Raw genomic sequence first — 27,289 nt, 5'->3', positions numbered from 1 at the left:
GATTCACAAGAGGGACCGCCGTGGCCTACTGGTTAGCGCTTCAGACTTGTAACCGGGGGGTTGCTGGTTCGAACCCCAACCAGTAGACACGGCTGAAGTGCCCTTGAGCAAGGCACTGCTCCCCGAGCGCCGCTGTTGTTGAAGGCAGCTCACTGCGCCGGGATTAGTGTGTGCTTCACCTCACTGTGTGCTGAGTGTGTTTTACTAATTCACGGATTGGGATAAATTCAGAGACCAAATTTCCCTCAAGGGATCAAAAGAGTATAGCCTTCTCATACTAATTACTCTCACATTCTTGTGACAGGAATTCAATTACACCTACACAATAAAAAATCTGCTCACTGCACATTTGTTATATTATAATATAATATTCAGTATTCATTATTGAATGCTGAGCTAGAATGATGTTTTTCCCTATTATCCTATTTGTGATTGGGCTACAGGTTTTCTACAGGAATATCATGTCTGAACAGGCACTGCACTAATTCTCAAAGCTCAGGGGTGTTGAACTGGGAGTAAAACCAGTACTGATTACTAGGGTCCCAAGGGGAGGGAATATATGCATGAGGTGCGGACATGGGGGCCCATCAGGACTGCATATGCACAGGGTCCAGGATATTGTGCCTGTCAAAAACACAGCATTTCAGGAATAACATTTTACTTTAATATGTCACCAAAATGAAAAACAAAAATAATAATTTTAAATTCAATTTGTTTTCAATGTTAAGATTGCACTTGAAATGCAAATTAGTGCATGTTTCGTTAGATAATGGATTATTTACATAGGCCTATTTATACATAATATTTCAGAAAACTTCTAATACGAACAATTATTGACATAATGTAAATAATCAGCTGTGAAAGTTTTGCGGGAGATATCTATTAGTTACATATACATACTGCATAAGCGTATAATAAATAGGGTGATAGCACGCACCTGCTACTACCAATGCAATGCTATCACTTATTTTCTAACTCTATACCTTACCAAAAATCAGTATGACGTATTCCCCTCAGATGGTACAGACCATCCCCTCTTGCTCAAGGATCTCAATGAAACCACAGCAAACTGCGAATAAAGAAAATCACAGAATAAGAATCTTGCTCACCTCAGTCCAGAAGATGGCGGTAATGCACGTCGTTTGCAAACTGCCAGGATAAAAACATAAGAAGAAGAAGATTCCTGCTAGAACTTTCCGAGCGTAGGCAACGAAAACTGAACGTAACCAGCGATTTTATTCAAGGGTTCTCTGTTTTAAGGGCCATAGTCTTTGCATGTGAGGGGCTCACAAATCACAGTCCTATGGACAATTTAAAGAAAACATGGAGCATTTTGATAACACTTTAGTGACTATGGCGAGATGATGGATCGCTGGCCGTATACAGTATAAATTGTTGTTGACGCGACCTACTGTATCGTCATTTATTTAACTTGGCTTACAACAGCACATCTTGGCACTAAGTTAACTAACCCCCCTTGCAGATAGAATGTTTGGATGTCTCGTCGCAGGCAGGCTGGTAAGTGCTCAAAGACATGTGTTGGTCTGTTGTGGCAATGACAGCGCGACGTTTAGCATGCCTAGGCTAACGTAAACAGCATTGGGCAAGTTCACACTTCACCAGAGCTGTCATGTCATACCGGTCAAAAGTTTGGGGTCACTTAGAAATGTTCTTTCCACACCATTATAGACAGAATACCAGCTGAGATAAGTTGCATTTTCTTTTCTTTTTTTTTTTAAATCAGGGCAGCAGTTTTCAGATTAGATTATGTGCTTACATAAAAAGGGTTCTCCATTGTCTCATCCTTTTAAAATGATATCAGATAAGTAAACTGAATGTGCCTTTGGAACATTGGATGAATGGTTGCTGATAATGGGCAATGCAGATTTTGCATTAGATAATTTCTTTCTACAACAGTCGAGAACCCTTTTGCAATTATGTAAACACATAATATAATCTGAAAACTGCTGCCCTAATTAAAGAAAACAATGCAACTGATCTCAGCTAGTATTGTGTCTATAATGGAGAGGAATGGAAATTAATGAAAATAAAGCAACTCTGTGATTATATTTTTTCAGTACAATCCATCCTCCCAATCACTTAGTTAAACCTCACACCCCGACGCCTCAAGAGTAGCGCTGGCATGAAAGCTAGCAACCTGGGCTTTTAGCTCAATTGTCAGCACGCTCGACTGTTCTGTTCGCGGGTTCAAGTCCGGGTGTGTGCAGGGCTGAATCGCGCAGGTTACGCAAGATTAAAAAATCATCCGCTCATCCATCCCCAATACTCCACTACAGTTTGCTTATCAACTGTCCTAATATGTCTACTGAGGATGCCATCTTTCACATCCTGCGTACCACGCATACTGACAGTGGAAAAAGGAAATATGAGACTACTATTTATTGATTATAGTTCAGCATTCAACACCATTGTGGTGGCCTGTAGAGTGTCCGAGGGATCTTGGACCTCACACCAAACATTTTCAGACGTCTGAAGTGGAAGAGACGTTGTCACGTTATGCTCTCGTTTTTACTCGCGTTATCACACAAATTCATTGTTTGTGAATTAATGTTGCCGCTCTGGCTTGCTTGTAATCTTTCTGACTGTTTAACCGTTTCATCCCTTAGGTCCAAACAGATGCCCAACAAGTGGCCAATGACAAGTTTATTTTCAACTTACCTGATTATGAAAACGTCAACCATGTCGTAGTCTTCATGCTGGGTACAGTGCCTTTTCCCACCGGCATGGGTGGTGCCGTGTACTTCTCTTTCCCTGACCCAAACTGCGGGCAGGTGTGGCAGCTGCTAGGTTTTATAACAAACGAGAAGCCCAGTGCCATATTCAAAATATCAGGTCTTAAAGCGGGTGAGTCCAGCCATGGAGATTTGATGTCTGTCAAAATTGGAACATTTTAAATATTAGGTGATTTGTAAAAAAAAAAATGGTGATATTCATTGTGGTCAAGCTTAACTTTGCCCTCTAGGCGAAGGTGGAGTCCATCCTTTCGGGGTGATGCCAGCGCAGGCACCTTCAGTAGCGCAGGTTGGGGTGTCAGTAGAGACATTGGATCAGCTCGCCCAACAAACTCCAGCAGCCGCTTCAGCAGTGTCAACCCTGGACACTTTCACCCAGGTCCGTATCAGATACACATTCATCAGGATGAGTAAAATTTAGTTCTTTTAAAATTCCGAATGAATCATTTTGTTTCTCTTTTTATAGTTCACCCAGAAGATGCTGGAAAGCTTATACAATTTTACTTCATCCTTTGCCATGACTCAAGCTCAGATGACACCAAACCCATCAGAGATGTTTATTCCTGCAAGTTCTATTCTAAAATGGTAAATTCAGTGACCTACACATGCCAATTTAGACCTATTACATCTCGTATCTAAATAGCCTACATGCGCTGCAACTGTGATGAGGTGGATACATAACTTTAGTGCTGTGTACAGTTTATTTCAAGGCTCATATGTTTGCTTTCTTTTAAAAAATATATTTTGGGCTTTTTACCTTTATTCAGATAGGACAGTGAAGAGAAGGTTCTTGTTTCAGTCCTGTAGAAGTTCTCAAATTGTCTTTACGGGGCTGTTCCAGTAATGAAAACTCATGCCGAGACCCTGTAATGGAAACACCCAACCTTGAAGGGAAGCAAATTTACTCTGGGGAAAAAAAACTATGTATTATAAATAAACATTTCTAACAAAAAAAGGCAAACATTTGCAACACATAGGGGAAAAACATGAGTTTGCCCCTCATGCTGTCTTGGTAAGAGAGAAATCTTACACTTGCCAGATGTCTACATGGTGGCACAGCATTGCCACAAATATAAAAACATATACTATCAAGGCATTTCTATATCTCCTGAATAAATATTTCACCCCACAGTTGAATTTTGTTGACGTAGCTCCATGTCACACTTGAGAGTCTGTGAATATTTATTCATACCAGTCTTTACTCTCGTCACAGGTATGAAAATTTTCAGAGACGATTGCAGCAGAACCCCTACTTCTGGAAGACATGAAATATTTGCAAGAACCACTACAATCTGCATCATGATTTTCCATGTGCCAAGAGGCAGCACATTTATGTAACATGAGTACTAATGTGTGATCGCAAATTGATACTTTTCTATTGATGGTTTCATTAAACAGAAGCACTCCTCTTGTCTTGGTTGAATGTTTATTGAATAGCAGAGGGTCTTTTTAGGGGTCCAAGTAGTGAAACCACTGGAATACTAGGACCATATTTTACCAAGAAATATATTTTTGTTTCATGGCCTGTACACATTACATGATTTCAAGAAAAGTCGGAAACGGTGCTGAAGGAGGCATCTTGTAATGTGCCATTTTGAACGACATGCGATTTATTGTCTGCGACATTCCACGGCTCCATGTCCTAAAGTCTAGTATGTTAACATTTTTGGGGAATCTCCTACGACTCCCGTATTGACACTGACAGTATGACGACACTCCACGAGTAGGCTACAATAGGCTACATGATCTTGGAATGTGGCCAATCTCGGGACCAAGATACTGTTTCTATGATCGCCTAGTCCAGTAGCTCTCAAACTCCCCATTTTGGAGGTGGGGAATTTTCAAGCTCCACCTGACCCCATCAACCCGGCAAAATGGTAATGTTACAATTTATTTCCTTATTTTAGTTCCACGTTGAATTTCCCGTCTCGGTCTGCTGGATCGTCTATGCTGGATCAGATGTTATTTTAAATATGTCGGTCTGTTTATGACTTCTATGTTTGTGTGTGGCTATTTTGTTTTCTATGATCTTCCTTGTCAAAAAAGAAAGGCATTATTAAAAAAAAAAGCACCACAACAAAAAAATCCTCCTGTTCATTACGCCCCACCTGACATGGCTATTCTCCACAATGGCCTAGTCCAGTGTTTCTCAAACTTTTTCTGTGGACCCACTTTTTAAAAATGACAGACTATCGCGACCCAACTCGTCGACTGTGGTAGTTAACAAACTAGATCAGTGGTTCTCAAACTTTTCTTTCATTCCCCACTTTGATAAGGGAGAATTGTCGAGCCCCACCTGTCCCTCAGCGCTCTAAGAAAGTGGTAGGTCAAGCTTAAAATTGTCATGACAATTATAATGATAATAATAATAATAATGACAAGTTCTAAATAGATCATCTTCAACAGAGTTAAAATCAGCTGGTGCTGCAGATATAATAATAAATAAATACATACACAACACATATTTCTGTTTTCCAGCAACATATTAGGAAGCATAGGCCATTTTACAGCGTTGTACAATATATTCAATGAAATACCAACATGCTGCATTAAATAGATCCATTATCCAGTCATACTGAGCACTGCTGGTTGGGAAATATTTTTGAAATAAACTTTGCAGGGATGTGATAGGCCTACTATTTAATACATGGGATCACAAGAGTGGCTCCCTATAAGACGTTTCGGCGATTTCGCTCAGAAATCTCAAAGGCATAATACTGTCGCGATCGAGGCGCCTGTCCCATAGGCCTACTCAAGTTTTTTTGGTGAATGCAGTAATCTATGGCAAGCGATTTTATAATTTACCCGCTAAGTTTGACTATCTGGAATTAACATTGTAGATATCAACAACGTCTTTCTTTTCTGATTAGTCGCAATTACATTTTGATAGTTGGAATTGTCATTCAAGATATCTGTAACGTAATTGTGACTAGTCGAACGTTAGATAGAGATATCTGTCATTTAGTTTTGACTAGGCAAAACTGAATTACAGATATCTGTCATCACGTCATTGAAAACAACATTCAACTCGTCACACATCTTAAATGACAATTGCAGATATCTTTAATTCAGTTTTGACTAGGCTAAGGCAAGCGATTTTATCATTTACCCGCTAAGTTTGACTATCTGGAATTAACATTGTAGATATCAACAACGTCTTTCTGACTAGTCGCAATTACATTTTGGATAGTTGGAATTGTCATTCAAGATATCTGTAACGTAATTGTGACTAGTCGAAACGTCAGATAAAGATATCTGTCATTTAGTTTTGACTAGGCAAAACTGAATTACAGATATCTGTCATCACGTCATTGAAAACAACATTCAACTCGTCACACATCTTAAATGGCAATTGCAGATATCTTTAATTCAGTTTTGACTAGGCAGAATGAAAGGTGAAGATATCTCAAACGTCATTATGACTAGTGCAAATTATTGTGCAAGACGTTGCTCTTTAGTTCCGTAGCAGAGCCCATCTACTTATTATGACCGCTGCGCAGCGAAGCGGCGGTCATATAGGTTTAGTCAGATTTTTTTTTTTTTTTTTTTTTCGCATGCCCAAATTTCCGTCAATGATTCCCGGGACACTGAAAGACCGGGGTACACGAAACTTGGTGGACATGTAACCCCACATGGATAGCATGGAACCATTGTTTTTCGTTTTGATCTGTAGTTGTATCTGTAGCCCCCGCTGAATTGGACCCCGAAGGAGGGTAGGGCAGACACAGTTTTCTGTGAATATCTCGAAAACCGTAGGGTTTAGGAGGACCATTTTTTTTTTGTATGTTGATCTCAAGGGGCCATGTCAACCCATTCCATAACCACTCATTTCATGTATAGCCCACCTAGTTAAACACAAAAAGTAAAAATGAGGTGGTGTAATTGAAGGTATCTGTGACCTAACATAGTCAAAACTGCACGAAAATTGGAAGTGTAGGATCATTATGACACCCTCTGTATGCACGCCAAGTTTTGTGGAATTCCGTTCATGGGGGCCACACAATAAAATAATTTATGTTACTATACACCAACTGGCCTGTAGGTGGCCGGAGACAGTTTTCTGTGAATATCTCGAGAACCGTAGGGCCTAGGAGGTCCACCTTTTTTATGTATGTTGGTCTTAAGGGGGCATGTCAACCCATCCCATTACCACTTATTTCATGTATAGCGCCACCTAGTTAAAAATGAAAAAAAAGCAAAAATTAGGTGTTTTCATCTCAATATCTCTGGCTGACAAGGTCAAAACTGCACGAAATTAAAAGTGTAGGATCATTATGACACCCTCTGAATGCATCCCAAGTTTTGTGTACTTTCGTTCATGGGGGCCTTACAATAAAATAATTTATGTGTACATTTAGTGACGCATACACCAACAAGGATTCCCGACACTGAAAGACCGGGTACACAAAAACTTGGTGGGCATGTACCCCCCACATGGATAGCATGGAACCGTCATTTTTAGTTTTCATCTGCAGCCCCCGCTGGATTGGACCCCGAAAGGAGGGTAGGGCTGACACAGTTCTCTGTGAATCTTTTATGGTATGTTGGTCTCAAGGGCCCACATCAACCTGGCTCATAATCACTCATTTGTGATTTGCCCCCGTAAAAAATGAAAATCAGTAGGATTAAAAGAAAGCCAAAATAAATATTCATCATCATCATCATGGCTGCATTTTCAGTATTGGCGAGAAGTAGTTTGTCCACTAGATGGCGATCGTTGCAGTGAGGCGTAATTTTGTTGGAAGTTAAAAGTGGGTTGGAAAAAAAAACAATGGACGCTTCACACAAGGACTGTAATTTACCGCAGCGAACATCTAATAAGGATAGGGCGATGTTCACATGAAGTGTAATTCCCATTTCTTCTTGAAGCGAAATAAATCTGAGGATGTTTATCGGACATGCTTGGTTTTACTGCAGGTACGTTAATCTTGTAATATCAATAAGGACCTAGGTAATGTTACCGTTAAGCGTTGGTTGAGTGATGGAGGCATTTGATTTATTGCATTTGTAGAAAACTATAAATGCGGTTATACCAAGCAAATGTATAGCAGCACTGTTTGTATCTTTCGACTGTCATTTATTGCACGCGTGCTACAAAATCATTCTGTGCAATGGAAGATTTACCAACGTTACACCGGTCTGATACAGTTTTGCCTATACATGCGTGTGACTGAGACGCCTGTTTATTTTGTTTTAAGTGCGTGCAGGGTGTGAGAGGGGAATCGATGTGCTTTGATTACAGCTTGGTAGTTGTAGTCTGTGAAATTAAAAAGCACGTGTGTGTGAAGTATCCAAACAATGACACCTTCATTTCATTATGGCTGCTTTTGCAAAACACCTTAAGCTACTGTGTAGTGGGTCCCATTTAGAAGTGGCTACTTCATTCGCTTTCCTTGACTCATGGAGCTGCGTGAATGTTATTACAACTTTTCGCCACGCGATATGACAGTTTAAGTCCGCTTGATACTGTAAGGCGTAAAGCCATTGGTTTCCAAAGGAGATTTTATTTGTGTCGCCAGCATAGCCTATTGACAATTTATGTTGTAAATAGGCCTACCTTTATAATCCTACCTGTAGCTTAGGAAGCTAACAGCTTTCTATTAGGATCTAGTTTGTTAGTTACCGCTTTGTCATAACTCCCTGATGCATTTTTGCATTTAGAATAGCCAGAGCGTGTATATCTCAATCGGAAAATTAAACAATATCGGTGCCTATGGACTAGGCTGGGTGAACCCAGCCTGATCTGCCCGCTATTTATTTTTTTTTTGATTTCTTAAAAGATTGAGCTTGGTCTGATGAAAGCCAGACTAGCCATGGACCTCAGTTAAACAATGCAAGGGAACATGAATCAGCCTATATTTGCACTAACAATAACGGACAAAAGCTCTTCAACTTTGGCCCGTTAAAATGTGTATGAACAGTCTAGCGGCGCATTTCATCAAGGCCCATTTGGACATGTCAGTTATTTGCACCACTGGTTAGATGTAAAACAGCATTTTAGGCTACTGTTACTTAATTTGTGTATTAACAATAACGTTTCAGACTACTGTTACTTAATTTGTGCATTGACAATAAAGTATTACATGAACTAAATATGACTAAAATCTTATGTAGAAGAAGAAACATTCACAAAAAAATCCATCCATCCAAAAATGACCTTTGTTTTTGATAGCTGTTGAAAACGGCATGGAACTGACAGAGATGTTTTTGTTTAAAAAATACATAAAAAAAAAAATAAATAAATAAATAAATAAATAACATTATGCTGATACCTTTTGCTTTTCCCAAATACAATGTAGCCTACAGGTGTAAGTGACCTTTCATCAATCCAGTTGCAATGGATGAACTGTGATGAACTGCCCTACTTGTGATTGTTTAGAGATTTTAAAGGTTTTATAACAATTCTACATCTTCTTTGGCTATTCTACAATCTATTCACCTTTTCAGCACCAGTAGGGTACTTTCTGTGCAGCCGCGACACACACTCAGGCATGCCAAACAAGCATACACAAAAGTTTCAAGAGTGGGGGATGGAGTAAAATATGGAGACAAATTGAAGTGTGATTTATTTTCGCGGAACGGATGTACAGGACTGAGCGGCGGTCATATTTTGTACCGCTATGCGGTACATCTAGTTAGAGACATTCTCTGTCAGCTAATTTCCCCTCCCCAACATAATCGAAGAAAAAGTGGGCTTATTTCCTTATTTCTATGAATGGAAGAAGAATAAGCAGGCTGTAATGTTTTGTTGACATCTAAAATAACTAAAACTCAGGGACACCGTGCAGGTTTATTAGACTCTCACGTTATCAACTGGCTTGATCTCTGTTTTATAGCCTACATAAATTAGTAGGCCTAGGCTAGGCTACTATATGCACCAGCACCATACAGGAAATTCCATTCATAATGGTGTTGGCTGTAATCGAAAAAATCAAAGCAACATTGAATCGTCAATTCTTGCTGCCAGCTCCTGTCTTGCATAGGCTGCAGCATTAAAAAGACGATTAAAAACTCCTTCGCCCTCTGGCTGCCCTGACATGGTGCTAATTAGTGCTAATTACAAAGTTAACAGTTAACAGGTGCTATGTGATTTGATGATTTGAACAACAACATGTTCTTCTCCCGCCTAAAGTGGAATGCGGGCCTAATTTGCATAGCAATACAGATATCTCTAACGTCATTTCGCCTAGTCAAAACTCTAATTCAAGATATCTATAATTACATTTTGACTAGGCAGAATGAAAGTTATAGATATCTCCCATTTCAGATATCTCTAATCAAAACTCATTCAAGATATCTATAACTTGATAATAGACATCTACAATCAAATTATGACTATCCCTAACTCCAGTTTGAGATATCTACAACGTCATTTTGACTAGTCAAAATTCCATTTACAGATATCTACAATGTAATTTAAAAGCTAGTCAAAACTTAATTCAAGATATCTGAAAAAGAACATGTAGATATCTTGAATTGAAGTGAATTAAAGATATCTTCAACTGGAGTTATGACTAGTCAGAATCAAATTGTAGATATCTCTAACTGGAATTACAGATATCTACAATTCAATTGCAGATATCCGTAATTCACATAGTGGATATCTGCAACTGAATTGTAGATATCCGTAATGATAAACCCCATAGAAATGAATGGCAAATGTGGCGTCATTTGTCCTAGGAAGAATGTCTTTGTGGATATCTGAAATGACAATTATGGATAGGAAGAATTCAATTGCGGATATCTAAAATGTTCGTTTTGACTAGGCAAAACTGAATTACAGATATCTGCAATACATATCCAGTCTAGCGGGTAAATGTTAAAATCGCTTGCCATAGCTATGTGATTTGATGATTTTTGAACAACGCACACTGCTCCCGCCAAACAGCAACCCGCCTAAAGTTTGCAGATATCTACAACGTCATTTCGCCTAGTCAAAACTCTAATTCAAGAGATCTGTAATTACATTTTGACTAGGCAGAATGAAAGTTATAGATATCTCCAATTTCAGATATCTCTAATCAAAACTCATTCAAGATATCTATAACTTGATAATAGATATCTACAATTGAATTGTAGATATCTGTAATTCCAGTTAGAGATATCTACAACGTCATTTTGACTAGTCATAATTCCATTTACAGATATCTACAATGTCATTTCGCCTAGTCAAAACTTAATTCAAGATATCTGAAAAGGAACATGTAGATATCTTGAATTGAGGTTAATTAAAGATATCTTCAACTGGAGTTATGACTAGTCAGAATCAAATTGTAGATATCTCTAACTGGAATTACAGATATCTACAATTCAATTGCAGATATCCGTAATTCACATAGTGGATATCTGCAACTGAATTGTAGATATCCGTAATGACAAACCCCATAGAAATGAATGGCAAATGTGACGTCATTTGTCCTAGGAAGAATGTCTTTGTGGATATCTGAAATGACAATTATGGATAGGAAGAATTCAATTGCGGATATCTAAAATGTTCGTTTTGACTAGGCAAAACTTAATTACAGATATCTGCAATACATATCCAGTCTAGCGGGTAAATGTTAAAATGGCTTGCCATAGTAATCTTATTTGCTAGGTGAGGTAGGTGCTTGTCTTTGCCTTGTAACTGGACATTAAACTTAAATGTATCGCTAAGATATATCAAATATATCGCTAAGATAGGCCAGCTTCGTCAAGAAATGTTCATAGTGAACGTGCTTAGAGATTCAAACATGCGCTCTTCCTCCAAGAAGAGGTGACTCGGAGCTCAAACACGCGCGACAGCACTTTACTTCGGGAAAGCCACCTCGTTGTGAAACAGTAGCCCTACATCCTTTTGGTCAGCTACCATCTCTTCGCAAAGTGCGGAGAATAGACACGCTTTTAAGGGCCGGGTTTTGATGAAATTCACCACTCTCACAACAACGTTCAAAATCTCATGTAGGTCGGGACTAACTAAGCTGCCTTGACACGAGTGCTTCAATAACACAGTGCGTCCATTGCGCATCGGGTGCTACCGGGGCCCAGGCTACAGATAAAAAAATAAATAAAAAAAACTCCTGTTTTTCACGTCAGTTCGCGCCCCACCTGGAATGTCTCCGCGACCCAGTAGTGGGTCGCAACCCACAGTTTGAGAAACGCTGGCCTAGTCTGACATGGTTAATTGGGGGCCAAGCAGCGAAGCTGCAAAGGCACCCATTGAGTTACTAGCTTTTCCTATTAGGCCTATTACACTTCCGCCATTGGAGTCTATAGCAGCCCATAGAACGCCTGGCTAAAAAGTGCAGATTTTTTGGCAGAAAGTTTCGGGACACTCCACTGACCATTCACACTCATTTACGGACCTCTAAACCAAGCCATCTAGCGCCACCAACAGGTCAAAATCTGGCAGAAAATTGAACCGCTGGGTCTAAAGTTATGAAATTTGGCACACTGATTCAGCACTGTCCCATGGGATCACTCTCACCAAATTCCAGAACTCTATGCCCAACACTCTAGCGCCACCAATGGGTCGAACCTGGATTGCATTCACGCATGTGACCATTGAACGGCGCGGCCGATTTTCACATATCAGGCACCATTGGAATCCCTGGACCGACCTAAGTTCAATGACCCCTATTACATCACTTTCCGCCATATTGGATTTAGTCCAAACTCTACGAAAAGTTTCAGTGGTCAGAAATTTCATCCGATTTTCATGGAACTTGGTGGAGATGATCTTCTGCCCGAGCCGCACAAACGATACTTGTCAGATTTTTCAATTTCATTTTTGTTTGCCCGTGACAGCCAATCAAATATGGTGATGAAGCCCCCAAACAGGAAGTGGACTAACATCTCTGTGGTACTTTGAGTTAGCATAACAAAACTCGATACCATTAGTCACGACACTGTCCCAATCACTCACAGCAATTTTTATGAATATACATTGAACACTCTAGTGCCACCACCAGTTCAATGCTGGACATGCGTTCATGCGCTTGATCCTTGACTCTTTTGTCTGATTTTCACAATTCAGGTAGCGTCTGAATCTATGGACCATCCCGAGTTCATCGACCCCTATCCCGTCACTTTCCGCCATATTGGACCTCCGCCATATTGGATTTAGTCCAAACTCTACGAAAAGTTTCAGCGGTTACAAATTTCATCCGATTTTCACAGAACTTGGCGGAGATGATCTTCAGACCGAGCCGCACAAACAGATTTTTGAATTTCAAGTTTATTTGCCCGTGACAGCCAATCACACATGGCGACGATGCCGACTAACAGGAAGTGGGCTAACATCTCGGCTACGCTTTAATGTATGAAGTCCAAACTTGGTACAGGGACTTGGTATCTGATTGTGAGAACCCACTAGGAAATTGGCATCATTTGGCCTCTATAGGGGGTGCTGTAATACAGGAAGTGTGCTTGTATCTCAGCAAAACTTCGATGTACAAAGTCCAAACTTGGTATAAGGACCTGTTACCATATTGTGATGACGCACTAGGAAATTGGCATCATTTGGCCTCTATAGGGGGCGCTGCAATACAGGAAGTGAACTCGTTTCTCAGCAACGCTTTGATGTATGAAGTCCAAACTTGGTATAGAGACTTGGTACCTGATTGTAGGGACGCACTAGGAAATTGGCATTATTTGGCCTCTACAGGGGGCGCTGTAATACAGGAAGTGAGCTTGTATCTCAGCAACACTTTGATGTATGAAGTCCAAACTTAATACAGAGACAAAGTAGCTGATTGTGAGGACATGCAAGGAAAGTGGTCTCATTTGGCCTCTAGGGGTGCTGTAATAGACAAATTGAGCTCACATCTCAGCAACTTTGGTGTATGAAGTTCAGGGGCATGGTAGCTGATTGTGAGAACGCACAAGCACATTGGTGTAATTTTCGCCTCTAGGGGCACTATAACAAAGTAAATGAGCTTATTTCTCAGCCATTCTTTATCCAATTGCAATCAAACTTGCTGTGAGTGCTTGCTCATGTCATGGCAATGCCATTCCTGCTATAGCGCACTGCTTGGCCCCCACATTGCTGCTTGCAGCTATATTTGTAAAAGCTATTCCATATCAATTAAACATAAAAATATTTGACACCATGGTCATATCCAAACAGTCTCCTGCATCCGGTTATTGGTAGACTTTGAAGTCATGACTTGATGTGGCAGGTTTTGGCTGTGTGAGCTCCTTTACCTCTTTACACTTCGCTGAGCAGATCAGACTTCCAGGTCAATTGTTGTGATTTAGTTTCACTTTCACTACTGCTGCCATATGGCATTCAAGCTTGCCCTCTAGTGTTCAAAGCAGGAAATGCATTTCTTCACAGGCAGTCTCACCCAAAAACAGTCTCTAATATGCCTTTGGAGTTCATGAGGTGGCATGTAGGTGTTCTCATGATATGGAATTAATGCTACATTGTAGCCTACATATCAAACTGATTTCCTAAAGGTGCATCTTACAATTATTTTTGGACAGCACCTAAAAGCTGGCCTGGCTAACGCCAGACCTCATCTCATTGAATAAAATCGCACCCGTAAGGCAGCATGGGGAAACCCAGGCCACCTAAAAGCCAGTTACACACTGATCTTGAGTTTCACTTGCATAGACCCAAGTTATATGGCCTTGGTTTGTGGTCTACTTGTGCTCTACTAGACTTTAAAAAAAAAAAAAAAAATTATGCTATTTGACATTTTATGCTATTTTTTTATTTGAATAATGTAATGTTTAAGTGATTGACAAGAGTGTCAGCTAAGTAACAGAAATAATTATAACCAGTTTTTTTTGTCATATCGACCAATACAAATTCATGACATTCTGTTTATGTGGAGGGATTTTCAATACATTGCAGTATATCAGAAAGTCCTTCTGACCCCTAATAATCAATCAGTTATCATTCTTACAAAACCTCCAGTGGACAATGGAAGACCCCAATTATCAAGGTTCTTCAACTTAGTGCAAACCATATTTAATAATTTAATGTGAAATATTAAATCTGCTTTGGCAGAACTGCTTCAGCCATCACCCAATACAAAAATTTTATTAATACACTACTGTTTAAATGTTTGGAGTAACTTAGAAATATCCTTGTTTTCATCTTTCATTTTTTAAATGACTGTTGTAGAAAGAAATGGCTGATTTCCAAAGGCACGTTCTGTTTACTAATCTGGTATTTTAAAAGGCTAACTGAGAAAACAGAAACTTTTTGCAATTATGTAAGTACATAATGTAATCTGAAAACTGCTGCCTTGATTAAAAAAACAATGCAACTGATCTCTGCTGCTATTCTGTCTATAATGGAAATTTCTAAGTGACCCCAAACTCTTGAATGGCAGTGTACATTTTCATAGAACCATACCGAATTCACAAAGTGCACAAAGATTTACTAAATAAACATGTTTATTGTCGCTCATAAAATGAACTCATGGAAAAACCAGCAAGTTGTGTATCAGTGTTTGGTGAGGGTGGGTGGTGGTGATGGGAGTAAGAGATGGGATAATTCATCAGACTGTTCATCGCTGCCTGTCCCATCGCCAGATGGAAGCATCATCACAAACAGCAATCAGGATGCTGCTGTCACGACTGAAACTGGTCTGTCGAATAGCAGATGTGCACTTGGGCAGCGTTAGAGTGGTACACCTGAAAACGAGGCAGAAACAAAATCTTATGAGTGAAGTTTGAAGTACTTTGATTACAGATTAAAGATTACTTAATTACGTTGTTTAATCTCAGACATATATACCACCCAGGTATATTGACAACTGCCAAAGTATTTTTGATAATCTATGTTTTATGTTTTTTTACGCCATCCACAACTGATATGGTCAAAAACCACCTGACTTGCGTAAGCAGAATTCTGCTTGGAAAACACAGTTCTCAAAGTACCTATTATAGAGTGAGCCCTCCTGCACTCAGAAATTTTTATGTCTACATTGTTTATGTTTACTTGTTATGTTTTATATAAAAGGGGCAAGGGGGACATGCTCATTTAAATAACTCATGTAGATGTTCCAAATTTAGCCATACAAGCTAGTTTTCTTTTGCAACCAGTCTCCTCTTAACCTGAAAAGGAAAGCATGATTTGTTTCTAAAATAAAAATGTCATTTCCATTGAAATTCTCACTGTTTGATATATGTGAGGTTTAAAAGACAAATCATCTAGTACAATTCCAAGACATTCATAATTTGTAATTATGAATCTCAGAGCCCTGAAAGGTGGTTGCAAACTCAGTGGGTTTGGTTTTGATTACAGCATCATCAGCATACAAATGGATTTTTGCGCAGCAATATGGTCGGGAAAGACATTGCCGTCTTACTTGGCTTTGTGAGGATCCTCCACCTCTAGATCCCAGACGTAAAGCTTTCCAACTTGGTTCCCCAGAGCAAGCATCTGTACACGCATAGCGTTCATAAATAAATACCACAAATAATCTTGCTACTCGCTCAGTAAGCCATAACTTACATTTCCTGAGCCTTCTGGATCATTGACCAGAGATGGAGATGTAATTTAGCCTAAACAATGCAGCCTAATTTAACAATGCAGCAAATGGCAATATTCATGTTTAAAATTTTACATGGGTAAAGGGATCGATAGATAGATACTTTATTGATCCCCAAGGGGAAATTCAGGATGATCAATGGAATGGATCAAATAAAATAGACTTCATTTCCACATGGAAAATGCAACGTGTGCTTGTTTCAGAAGTAGTAGAGTCACCAACAGTAACTGGATCAGACAAGGGAATGAAGATAGTGAGCGTTAAAGGTCTTCCAAGTCTCAACATCAGTAATATGGTTCAGTCTAAAATCCAATTGTATTTAAAAGTCTGTGATTGAGCTATATTGTACGATAACAGGCATACAGGGAAAAATAATGGTAAAAACAGCTACTATAAAATATAAACTCATTCTGTTTTAGCTGCAAGAACAATGGACAGAATGGACAAGCTTTCCTGATAAACTGATTGGTGTTCAGATGGTGAAAATATAAGGAAAACAAAACAAAGGAATCTTAACCTTGTTTACATTTAACACCGTTAAAACTGCTATTGTGCTTTTTAAAGGCCAATATCTGTTGATTGCAGTGGAGAGTCCAAGCAAGTCTTGAGCATGCACACAGATATATAATGCTTACAAAGCTCTTCGCAAACAAACAAAGCTCTTTGTTTTTTCACTAGAGCATACATACCTTCTGCCAAAAGTCCATTGAGAAGCGCATGTACCAGATGTCACACTGACCGTACTCAAAACGGCCGAGAACGGTCACATTTGACTCATTGGGTTTGATGTGGTCGATGTCGTCCTCCATCTTACCCGGTTTCCAGCACACAATTGCATTCTCACAAGACTGAAGAGCAAGAACAAGAGTTGGGTTTTTACATTTTAATTGGGAGACATAAAGGTTCATTAAAAAATAGAATATCATGGAAAAGTTATTTTTTTTTCCCCCATCATTTATTTTAAATAGTGAAACTTTAATATATTCTAGATTCATTACACATAAAGTGAATTTTTTCAAGCCAAGAACTTTCCCACGATATTCAACTTTTTAAGGGAAGCACCTGTACATGACACATATTTGATTATCAGTCAAATAGCTAATGTTTGAGCCATTGTGCCTTATTTAACGCCAGAAACACAGATCTTTCCATATTTATAAGTCAAATAGCTAATATTTGAGCCATTGAGCCTTATTTAATGCCAGAATCACAGATCTTTCCATATTACAAATTACCATCTTAAAGCTTCAAATTTAAAAGCTTGGTTTAACAAATGCCTAGCCTGGGCAACACCAGACTGATTCTTAATTGAGATTTGTGTGTGTGTGTGTGTGTGTGTGTGTGTGTGTGTGTGTGTGTGTGTGTGTGTGTGTGTGTGTGTGTGTGTGTGTGTGTGTGTGTGTGTGTGTGTGTAAGTTCGACTGAAATTGCATTTATTCAAATGTTTTAGACAGTAAATAAAACATTCTACCTTCGAAAGGATCAAGTCTCCCAACCAACGAACACAATCTACATAGTTCCTATGGATGTCTCGCGTAGAGAAGTCTGGGAAGTGAATCTTCTGTGAAACAAATGGTCTAGAAAAAGAATAACAAACAGCAATAAGTACTGCTCACATAGAGTTGAATGACAGTTCCAGCAAAGTTAAGTCTAGGGAGGCAGAAGAGGGATAGTCAGGTAATACTGCTAGATTAAGCATGTCCAGTTGTCAGTAGTGCTAGATTAAGCATGTCCAGTTGACAGGTAATACTGCTAGATTAAGCATGTCCAGTTGTCAGTAGTGCTAGATTAAGCATGTCCAGTTGACAGGTAATACTGCTAGATTAAGCATGTCCAGTTGTCAGTAGTGCCAGATTAAGCATGTCCAGTTGACAGTAGTGCTAGATTAAGCATGTCCAGTTGTCAGTAGTGCCAGATTAAGCATGTCCAGTTGTCAGTAGTGCCAGATTAAGCATGTCCAGTTGTCAGTAGTGCTAGATTAAGCATGTCCAGTTGACAGGTAATACTGCTAGATTAAGCATGTCCAGTTGACAGTAGTGCTAGATTAAGCATGTCCAGTTGTCAGTAGTGCTAGATTAAGCATGTCCAGTTGACAGGTAATACTGCTAGATTAAGCATGTCCAGTTGTCAGTAGTGCCAGATTAAGCATGTCCAGTTATCAGTAGTGCTAGATTAAGCATGTCCAGTTGACAGTAGTGCTAGATTAAGCATGTCCAGTTGACAGGTAATACTGCTAGATTAAGCATGTCCAGTTGACAGTAGTGCTAGATTAAGCATGTCCAGTTGTCAGTAGTGCTAGATTAAGCATGTCCAGTTGACAGGTAATACTGCTAGATTAAGCATGTCCAGTTGTCAGTAGTGCCAGATTAAGCATGTCCAGTTGTCAGTAGTGCTAGATTAAGCATGTCCAGTTGACAGTAGTGCTAGATTAAGCATGTCCAGTTGACAGGTAGTAGTGCTAGATTAAGCATGTCCAGTTGACAGTCATCGGTTTGTTCGAGTGGAGTTGAAACCTGTCGTGAGTACACTTAAACAGATATACACACACACACACACACACTGGGTTTTCGCCTCGAGCGACGGTGAATCAGATGCTCATTGTAGCGGTTGCTGCCCTGCCTTCAGCTCAAGGAGCTTGCATTCTGTCCACCAACTAGCTCCAACGGAAAGCGCTTAGGGGTTGTTAGTATATTGGCTACTTGTATATGGTCTTCACATGATTGTTTTATCTGTGTTACTGTTTACACGGTGAATTATTTTCAGCTATTTGTATTGTATTGTTGTTTTCCCACACAGTGCTATAAGGTTAACCGTTAACGTTCAGCTGTAAATTTAGCCAGCCAGTCAGGTGAACATTGGCTTCATCCTTACCTCTTTAGAGTGAATTGTTCGCTCTCTCTTTCTGGTCAAGGGTTTTATCTTTAATATTCCTATTACTAATTGAATAAATATATTGTTATATTTCATTATACTTTGGGTGTATTGGCCATTCATTTCTGTATGCATCCACCACTAGAGTAGTTTAATAAACCTTTTCCACATTGTTATTTAAATTCTGTAGGAATACATTATAGTGTACATTACACACTTGCTTAGTGTTGCACGGTGTATCGATACTAAAAAGGTATCACGATGCCTTCACGCAAAAAACGATACAATTTCAGACATTTTTAGAATCGATACTTTATTAAAATAATAAAGTTCTGTGTCTGTGTGAACTGCTGCTCTCACTGCTCCTTGCACGCATCTAGGCAAGTGGGCGTGTCAAGCAGGCAGCTCTGAGTGAGTGAGTGCGCAGCCAACGTCAACATAGTTCTTTGCCGACAGTTCTAGGCCTTGTGGATAAAACAAAAGGTGCAGTGAAATCTGCAACTATTTCGGATACATCGTGAATAGTGAAGGCAAGCCATCAGGTACACAGAGGCCCGTTTGTAAAATATGTTTCAAAGTAATTTAAAAGCAGTAGGCTACGCAAGGAACTTGGCTAAACACCTCGCAGACATATCCCAACAGAGTTCAAAGAACGACAGGTTAACGAATATGCTATAGAAAACACGACTACATGGTTAGTGCCAAGTTCTTCTCTTGTGAAACGAGTATGGTTCTCTGGGATAAAGCGAACCTTCCTTCATCAATGAATGATCAATGATCATCCTCACATTTTCCCCTTTGCAACTGTCAAAGAAATCCCATGAACACAGGAAGGCCTAGGGTAGCCTATACTGTACATCAGATGGCCTAAAGATTAGGCCTCTCTGCATAGCATTCAGTGATTTGCAAGCAGTAATTTTAACACTGACCTTGATCTAGCCTAGTTTGGCTATTTAAAGCTACTTTATTGCCAAAACACAACACAATGTAAATGAACTATAACAAACAATAAAGGACTTAATCACACAAAGTAGGCCTACTATTTTACTGACTATAAAAAAATAATAATTATGTAGGAAGTTTAGAACCCAGAATTGACCTGCACACTACAAAAGTGCACCGAATTCAACACAAATGACTCCATACACTTGGAGGAGGTATGAGTGATTTCTTCTCCAGATATCTCAGGATTTCGCCGTAGTATCGTTTTAGTATCGAGCATCGTGATATTTATGGCAGGTATCGTATCGAAGTCATAATTTTGGTATCGTGACAACACTACACTAGCTTTAAGGTAAGTGTAGTATTTTTACAGTGGAGGCACCACGCTATTGAATTTATTGTCTTTTAATACTCCTAATTGTTAGCCTACTGGTATTCAGGATTTTTCAGCCAACTCGCCATTCAACCACTGAGACCTGAGGATCCTGTTGCGCCACTGTTATAGTCTATGTTTATTGTAACTTGAACTTCAAACCTTGATAATTAAGCTTATTTCCTAGAGGTGGTGGCAATCTCACCTGTTGGTCTTACTGGGGTTGTATTCATAGGACCCTCTGATGGCTTTCTGCATCCTCTCCGAGTTGATTCTCCATAGCTTCAGAGAGTGGTCCATACCGCATGACATGATCTTCTCCCCCAGCAAATCAAAATCCTGTAAACAACAGATTCTTAATGACACATTGCTTGATGCACCTGAACACATCATCAATGGTGTATCCTGGGGTCATAGGGTGTTTTGAGTCTTTCCACATGACCCTAATCCAGGCAACCCAGTTGCAGTTATCAGGCATCAACGTGTGTTGTTAAGTGGCACTTACTTGTCTCCAAGCCATTTCGAGGCTTTCTTAGCTGCTTCAGTGAAAATGCACCCCAGATTCATAAATGCCCTTTGAAGTTTGTCAACAAAAAGGACCCAAAGCGGCCATCTTGATCAAGATGATACCCAGATCTCCTTATATGGGAAAAATGGCAGCTTTGGGTCCTTTTCGCAGGTAAACTTCAAAGGTGTACAGCAAGTAATGCTCACAGGGGACAGAACTTACTGCACTCAGCAAAGGGACTTACTGCACTCAGCACTTCATCTCTGTGGCCCTCTACTCCACCGAAGATAGCAACCAGTGTGTCCGTCTGGATGTTCCATAGTCGCAGAGCATGATCTGATGGGACAGCACAGGGAAGATATAGGTTTGAGAACGTAGACGCTTAAGAGTGCCGTTTTCTACTTTAGTTTCATTGTATTTTCCCAACTCGCTCTCAAAGAGCGATTTGTTTTTGGAGTTGAGCATGCCTGTTCTTGTGTTTAAAGCACCATTTCAACAGTAGTATGATATAGCAATGTAGCTACTTCTGTAACCTACAGCCCTACGTGCCATATTGCTTAAATAAACACTTGCAAATTCATTTAGAACTCATAATACTGTTCATGTAAGGGTAATGGAGAAAGAACAAGCATTAGAATCCACGGCATAGCCCCTCCAAGCCCTCTGCGTCGTCACGGTGTTACCCCTCGAGGGGACGAAGACCGTAATTGCTCAACTCGCTCTGTGTATTTATAACTGGTGTGCTCCAGCAGTCTACTGTGGGTAGTAGGAACACGATAGCTCGCTGACAGAAGCTTTGCAAATAAACGTATTTTTGGTTACAATGACGGGGGGGTTATCTGATTGTACGGTGTCCATTTGGCAGTAACATTTTGAAATCAGCACTTCGCCAGCAAACAGTACTTTGTGGGCAGCTGTGGGAAGTTTGCTTGCTAACATAACATAAACTTGCTGGCACACACCTTGCAAATAACCTCAGACATATTTTCTGATTACAATAACTAGGCCATTGGAATATACTGTGTCTATTTCTCGATAACCTTCACCAAATCTAAGCAAGAAAAGGCCAAATAAATAACATTAATATTTCAACACGGCATTCTATGGATTTTCTCATTCTGACTACAGTTTCAGTGGTGAGCTACGGAGACGCAGAACTGAAAAAGGTTCACAAGGGCGTAGAGGCGTAGCCACTACAGCGAGTCGACGCAGAAGCATAAAACAAGCCTTACTGTGATGGTATTCACATTAGTTTTAAGTTGACTAAGTCCTCCTTTTGCATCTACCTACCTTTACTAACAGAGAGGAGAAGATTGGGGTCCCTCGGATGAAACTTGAGCTCATTGATAGCGTTACCATGTCCAACGTAGTGCTGTGATTGAAAAAGAATAGCATCCAAAGATTGACATCTTTTTATTTTTATCTAAAAAGTTCAAACAGTCAGATGGATGCATTCATAACTCTGCACAAGCCAAGGATGTCATGCAATTCTACATTTAAATGAATGATCAACATCAGACAGTACATCAACAATACAGAAGAAATTCCCAGAAGTCTTCATACTCCCTTTTATTTGTATTTTAAAAGGTATGGGTTTTTGAACATTCTAACATAAGATTCTGTTCCACAACAATTGAGTACCGAAGTCTGACGTAGCGTTTCCATGACTGCAGAATCACTGGATCTAAACAAACTTTCGAAGTGGCTTAAATAGCATTGAATGTAGACATGTGGCATCATTTCTAGCTAATAAATTGTTTTAAATGTAGGCTATAGCCATTTAAACGTGCTTTACCTGCTAGGCAGCAGCTTACCCACATAACACGGATTCCCTGGCAGGTGTAATATAAAGAAACAAAATTCCAGTGGATATTTCACGTCTTCTCAAAGACTGGCGGCTGTTAAGAGTGATGTTTTTTGCTTAAAAAATAAAGCCAAAATACGTCTGTGAATTTAAAGGATTTTAACCGCATGCTGTGAAGTTACATGCAGATCTCTTTTACAGAGTAAACCCATGCTAAAATAAAACTCTGTAGTCACAAATTTGATCGTGTTCGTATGAATATATGTTGTAGTATGTGATTCCTACAGTGTAAAAAAAATATACTAACATCTTAGAAACGTTGTAAAATTATTGAAATAGATTAAGAAAGCCACCGCTAATGGTGATTTCAATGGTTAGATTGATTTGTTTAGATCCAGTGAAATTGCTGCCTTGGCAACGCTACGTCATGGCTTCGGGACTCTACTGAATGTTGAATTCAGTGGCCGGTTGCACAAAGCAACTTAAGTTTTTTCCCTTAAGTATGACCCTTAAGGCTTAATTTCTCCTTAGGTAAGGGATGTCCCTTAGGTTTTTCCCCTTAGTTAGACTACTAAGGTCGTTTGTGCAACAGTTTAAGGGATTTCAAACCCTAAAATAGGGAAAATGTTAAGGAAATCTTAAGGAGAAAACTTATTTTAAGGGACCCTTAAATCAGATTTTAAGGGAACAACTTAACTGAAGGTGCAACCGTGCAACCGGCCACAGAGCCTTATAGATAGATCTATTTATATGGTTCTGGTTGAATTCAATGAACCCAGATATTCTTTAGAATGTTCATTTTCCAACATTCCCTTTACACCAGTGAGACGGTAGGGTTAAGATTCAGATTGGACTGCAGAGGGTGAGGGTGATCACCTACCTTAATGCACTGCATGGTAATGTGGTTAATGACCCGGATGATGCCGCGTGACCCTGCAACGGCCAGCAAGGGATGACTGGTGCTATTGTCAAACGTCCAGGCGCAGGTGTAGAAGTTCTCATCTGCCTGCTCAAAGTTAAGGATTTCTGTGCATTCTATTCTCAATACAGAGCTTCATCTGTCTGCTTAAAGTTAGGTGCTTCTGTACATTTTACTTTCTTTACATAGCTTCAAAATTGGTTGTATTTCAGAAAGTGACTGATGTGTGCTTTAGAATTCCAGTTAAATCTGGATATACAGTGCGTACACATATTCTTTACCATGTCAATTAATTCTTGACATTTACACATGTATGAAGCAATTCCAGTGAACTCCAATAGAACTGACACCTGACTATAAAAATCACAAATGACAGTTTGCTCAACCGTGCTGGTGAACAGATGAGTTAACAACTCTAAGCATCACAGACAAAAAGATACATCTGCATCCACATAGGACTGCAGGAGGCGGATCTCTCCTTGGGAATGGCATTCATAGAGCGTCACCTGCAGGTAAAGCATGCAACAATCACTGTTTGAGTTTGAAAGACAGAGATGCATCATGGGAGGGCAAAAACAGACATTGCTACTCACTCTGTTGCTGCCCACAGTGGCAAACACCAGTGGGTCACCCTCTTTACTGTGCCAGTTGAATTGCACTCCAAACAAGGGCTGACCATGGTCCTCCTGCAGAAAGGAAACAATAAGTATGGTTATAGTTCTTCCAGATGCATTTGTCCCCAATGAAATACAAAAATGAATATCATCAAAAATGAACAGTTCAAAGTCATTAAACCTACATGAAAAACACTAATACACTAAGTCATTTAAACAGAGTAACAACAATGACACATCGTCACATCAACAACCATTTCATACATTTTATTTATACAATTAGGGCTGGGCGATATATCGATATATTTTAAAATGCAATATGGAATTAGACCATATTGCATATATCGATATAGTTCAAATTTGCGCTGTGATCCTTGCTCCACGCAAGCTGCTGACCGGAGCTCTCTGCACTGCTGTGAAACTGCACGCTACTTTTCTCATGTAAATATATTTATTTCAGAAAAAGATTGGCCTATTTTATTTTATAGGCTTTTTTTATTTAAGATATTTTTTTTATTTAAATGTGCACCTTATGGAGCTTTGATTTCAAAAAAGGCACTCCAAGTTTATGTGTACATTTTATTGTTATTTAAGTAGTGAGTTATCAATAAAACTACTCATATTTGACTGAACATTTAATTTTACAGCTCTAACTTTGCGGAAAAAATATCGGGATATAGATCGTATATCGATATTCAACCTAAATATATCGGGATATGACTTTTGGTCAATATCGCCCAGCCCTATATACAATAATACATTTTATTTATAGCGTAAATGGGAATAAACTGAATTGAAGAGAGGCTAGACATACCCTCAAGCTGTTGACACACTTAAATGAGTATTTGCACTTCTTGGACTTCCATTTGCCCTTTCCCCAGCTTTTTCTTCCTGGGGCATTGGCTGTGTTAGTGGGTGTATCCGGCCGCTCAATGTTTGGCCCACTCTCAATACTCACTGCATCGTCCTGGAAACACAGACAAGCATTAAAACCGGATGAGGCAGTTATGAAATGCAATAAAGTGCAATCTTCATAAATAAAAAGGAATAAATGAGAAATGTTACTTAGATTGATGCATATCTGAAGCATTTCCTCTGCTAAATAAGTTCAACCATAATACATCAATGATAACTCTGTGCTTTCTTGGACATTACAATTGAACATACTACAGAATGTCCTAGTGTGGTCCAGTTGTTTGCCCACAGTAAAATGTCAATGTGTTAAGTGGTGTGGTTTTAAAATGAAACGTCCATTGGAGGATGCGCAATGCACACGCCTGAAAGGTGTGTTTTGTGCCAACAACAGGTATTTTTGCAACTCTTTTTACAACTCTGTGTGTGTTGTGAAGTCCAGTCAACTGACCAGTGCAGTGCAGGGGGGAAAAACAGCGTAACACGACAAGGCGAAGTTGTTTGGGAACAAAGAAGCAGTCACAGCTAATTGATTCACAAATCAGCAAGTTAGCCTCCATTACTAAGGCAAAATTCGTTTTGCTCACTGAAAGTTAATCACTTTGAGCTATGATGACAGATGCTAGCTCTCTTCCGTAGGATACCAAAAACGGCGTAGTGGAAAGAGGATGTTTCTCACACACGGGGGCGTGGGTAACGTTAACATAAAACAATAGCGGCATTAGCCAACGTTTATTTTCTACACCGTCGATAATCAGCTGCTTGTACGTGATAATAAATAAACTTAAGACATTTAACACTCGCAGAACGTTACACGAGACTAACTGAAGACGACCTAACATGAACTAACGACATTAATGTTTAACGTTAGATGAGACAGGTCTTCCTGTGATGTTTCAGCTAGGAGGATCAAAACTAACAGCACATCAATATTATGTTAACCTCAGCTGGGACAATTCGCTCATTGTTCCACGTGACTGTCAAGCATGGTGGCGGACTCACATTTTCGTCTCCTGAAAGATCAGGGTTGCTGTTCTCGTCGCTGCTTAATTTTTGCTTTTTGGTCGGCATCTCGTTTCCCGCCTCCAAATAAACTTCTGACATGTTTCTTCCACCACTCCGGCTGTGAGAGTTTTCCGGAAGTAGGTCTTCTTCGGTCATTAGCGGTTCACATACCATATCGGTACATTACCGCCACCCTATGGCTGTGAAGTGTCCATGCAGATACAATAGCGTATACAAAAACAAAACCAAAACAAGACAAATGAGAAACTTAACATCCTTCACAGAAGCTATTGGTTTTAAATAAACAATTTACGTCTCCTGCACAACTTTGAAAGGAAGTGCAAACCAGTCACCTGTTGTTTTACATACATTTTGTAAGTTTTCTAAGATTTGATTAAAATAAGCTAATGCAAAATAAGCTAATGCAATTTGGCATTGTTTTTCTTGATGGTATTTCAGTGGTTCTTAAACCTTTTGTCTGGAAACCCCCAAAAAACACTGACCAAATCTTGCGCCTCCCCTGTCTCCAACTGGCGAAATGTGTTTTACTTTGGAAAATGTTGTAGAGGCAGAAATTGTCTTCTCTTAGGGTATGTCAACACCAAGGCATTAATGTCAATGGGACCCTTTGACAATCTGATTTATTAACTATCTAACTAGCCCTCTTCCAATGCATACTGGCGCTCCTGCGGCAACAAAAGGCTGCATGGTGTTCAGTCACTGGTTAGGTTACAGCATCAAGTTCATCATTGCAAGAGGAGTAGGTTTGAGTTTGCGTAAACAGGTACATTATGGAAACACTGTGAATTGGAAGCCTTCATAGCCCTGCCCTATCTCCTTTTGTAAAGCGACCTTGGGTTACTTGAAAGGCGCTATATAAAACCAAGTTATTATTATTATTATTATTATTATTATTATTATTCATAGGGCTACTGAATATCTCAGTTTTCAAACATGTTGGTCTAAACACCTTTAGAAAATTGTATTTCATTCAGACCGCAAATCATTTTGCCACCCTCTAAACATTTGGCAAGACCCTGGGGGTCCCGACCCTCCAGTTTAAGAACCACTGGCCTATTTGAACAAGATGTAAATCATGGA

The 27,289-nt window shown here is 39.5% G+C and overlaps 2 protein-coding genes across 2 annotated transcripts; one reads left to right on the top strand and one right to left on the bottom strand.

Annotated features, from left to right (window-relative positions):
- Nucleotides 1-1,165: 1,165 nt before the first annotated feature.
- hikeshi (heat shock protein nuclear import factor hikeshi) lies at nt 1,166-4,166 on the top strand. The gene is made up of 5 exons (XM_048234908.1): nt 1,166-1,518; nt 2,628-2,865; nt 2,984-3,132; nt 3,220-3,338; nt 3,967-4,166. The coding sequence occupies exons 1-5, from the start codon at nt 1,489-1,491 to the stop codon at nt 4,019-4,021; spliced, it is 591 nt and encodes a 196-aa protein (XP_048090865.1). The 5' UTR covers nt 1,166-1,488; the 3' UTR covers nt 4,022-4,166.
- Nucleotides 4,167-15,122: 10,956 nt separating this feature from the next.
- eed (embryonic ectoderm development) lies at nt 15,123-26,339 on the bottom strand. Its single transcript, XM_048234735.1, has 12 exons — nt 26,186-26,339; nt 25,086-25,238; nt 24,251-24,343; nt 24,098-24,163; nt 23,619-23,744; nt 22,225-22,306; nt 21,179-21,270; nt 20,632-20,765; nt 17,712-17,817; nt 16,930-17,088; nt 16,058-16,131; nt 15,123-15,380 (listed from the first exon to the last, which is right to left on the bottom strand). The coding sequence occupies exons 1-12, from the start codon at nt 26,285-26,287 to the stop codon at nt 15,254-15,256; spliced, it is 1,314 nt and encodes a 437-aa protein (XP_048090692.1). The 5' UTR covers nt 26,288-26,339; the 3' UTR covers nt 15,123-15,253.
- Nucleotides 26,340-27,289: the final 950 nt, after the last annotated feature.

This window comes from Alosa alosa, chromosome 23 (genome assembly GCF_017589495.1).
Source record: "Alosa alosa isolate M-15738 ecotype Scorff River chromosome 23, AALO_Geno_1.1, whole genome shotgun sequence".
Taxonomy (NCBI): Eukaryota; Metazoa; Chordata; class Actinopteri; order Clupeiformes; family Clupeidae; genus Alosa; species Alosa alosa.
The sequence above is the reverse complement of the archived record's forward strand: the minus strand, read 5'-3'. Positions and strand labels throughout refer to the sequence as shown.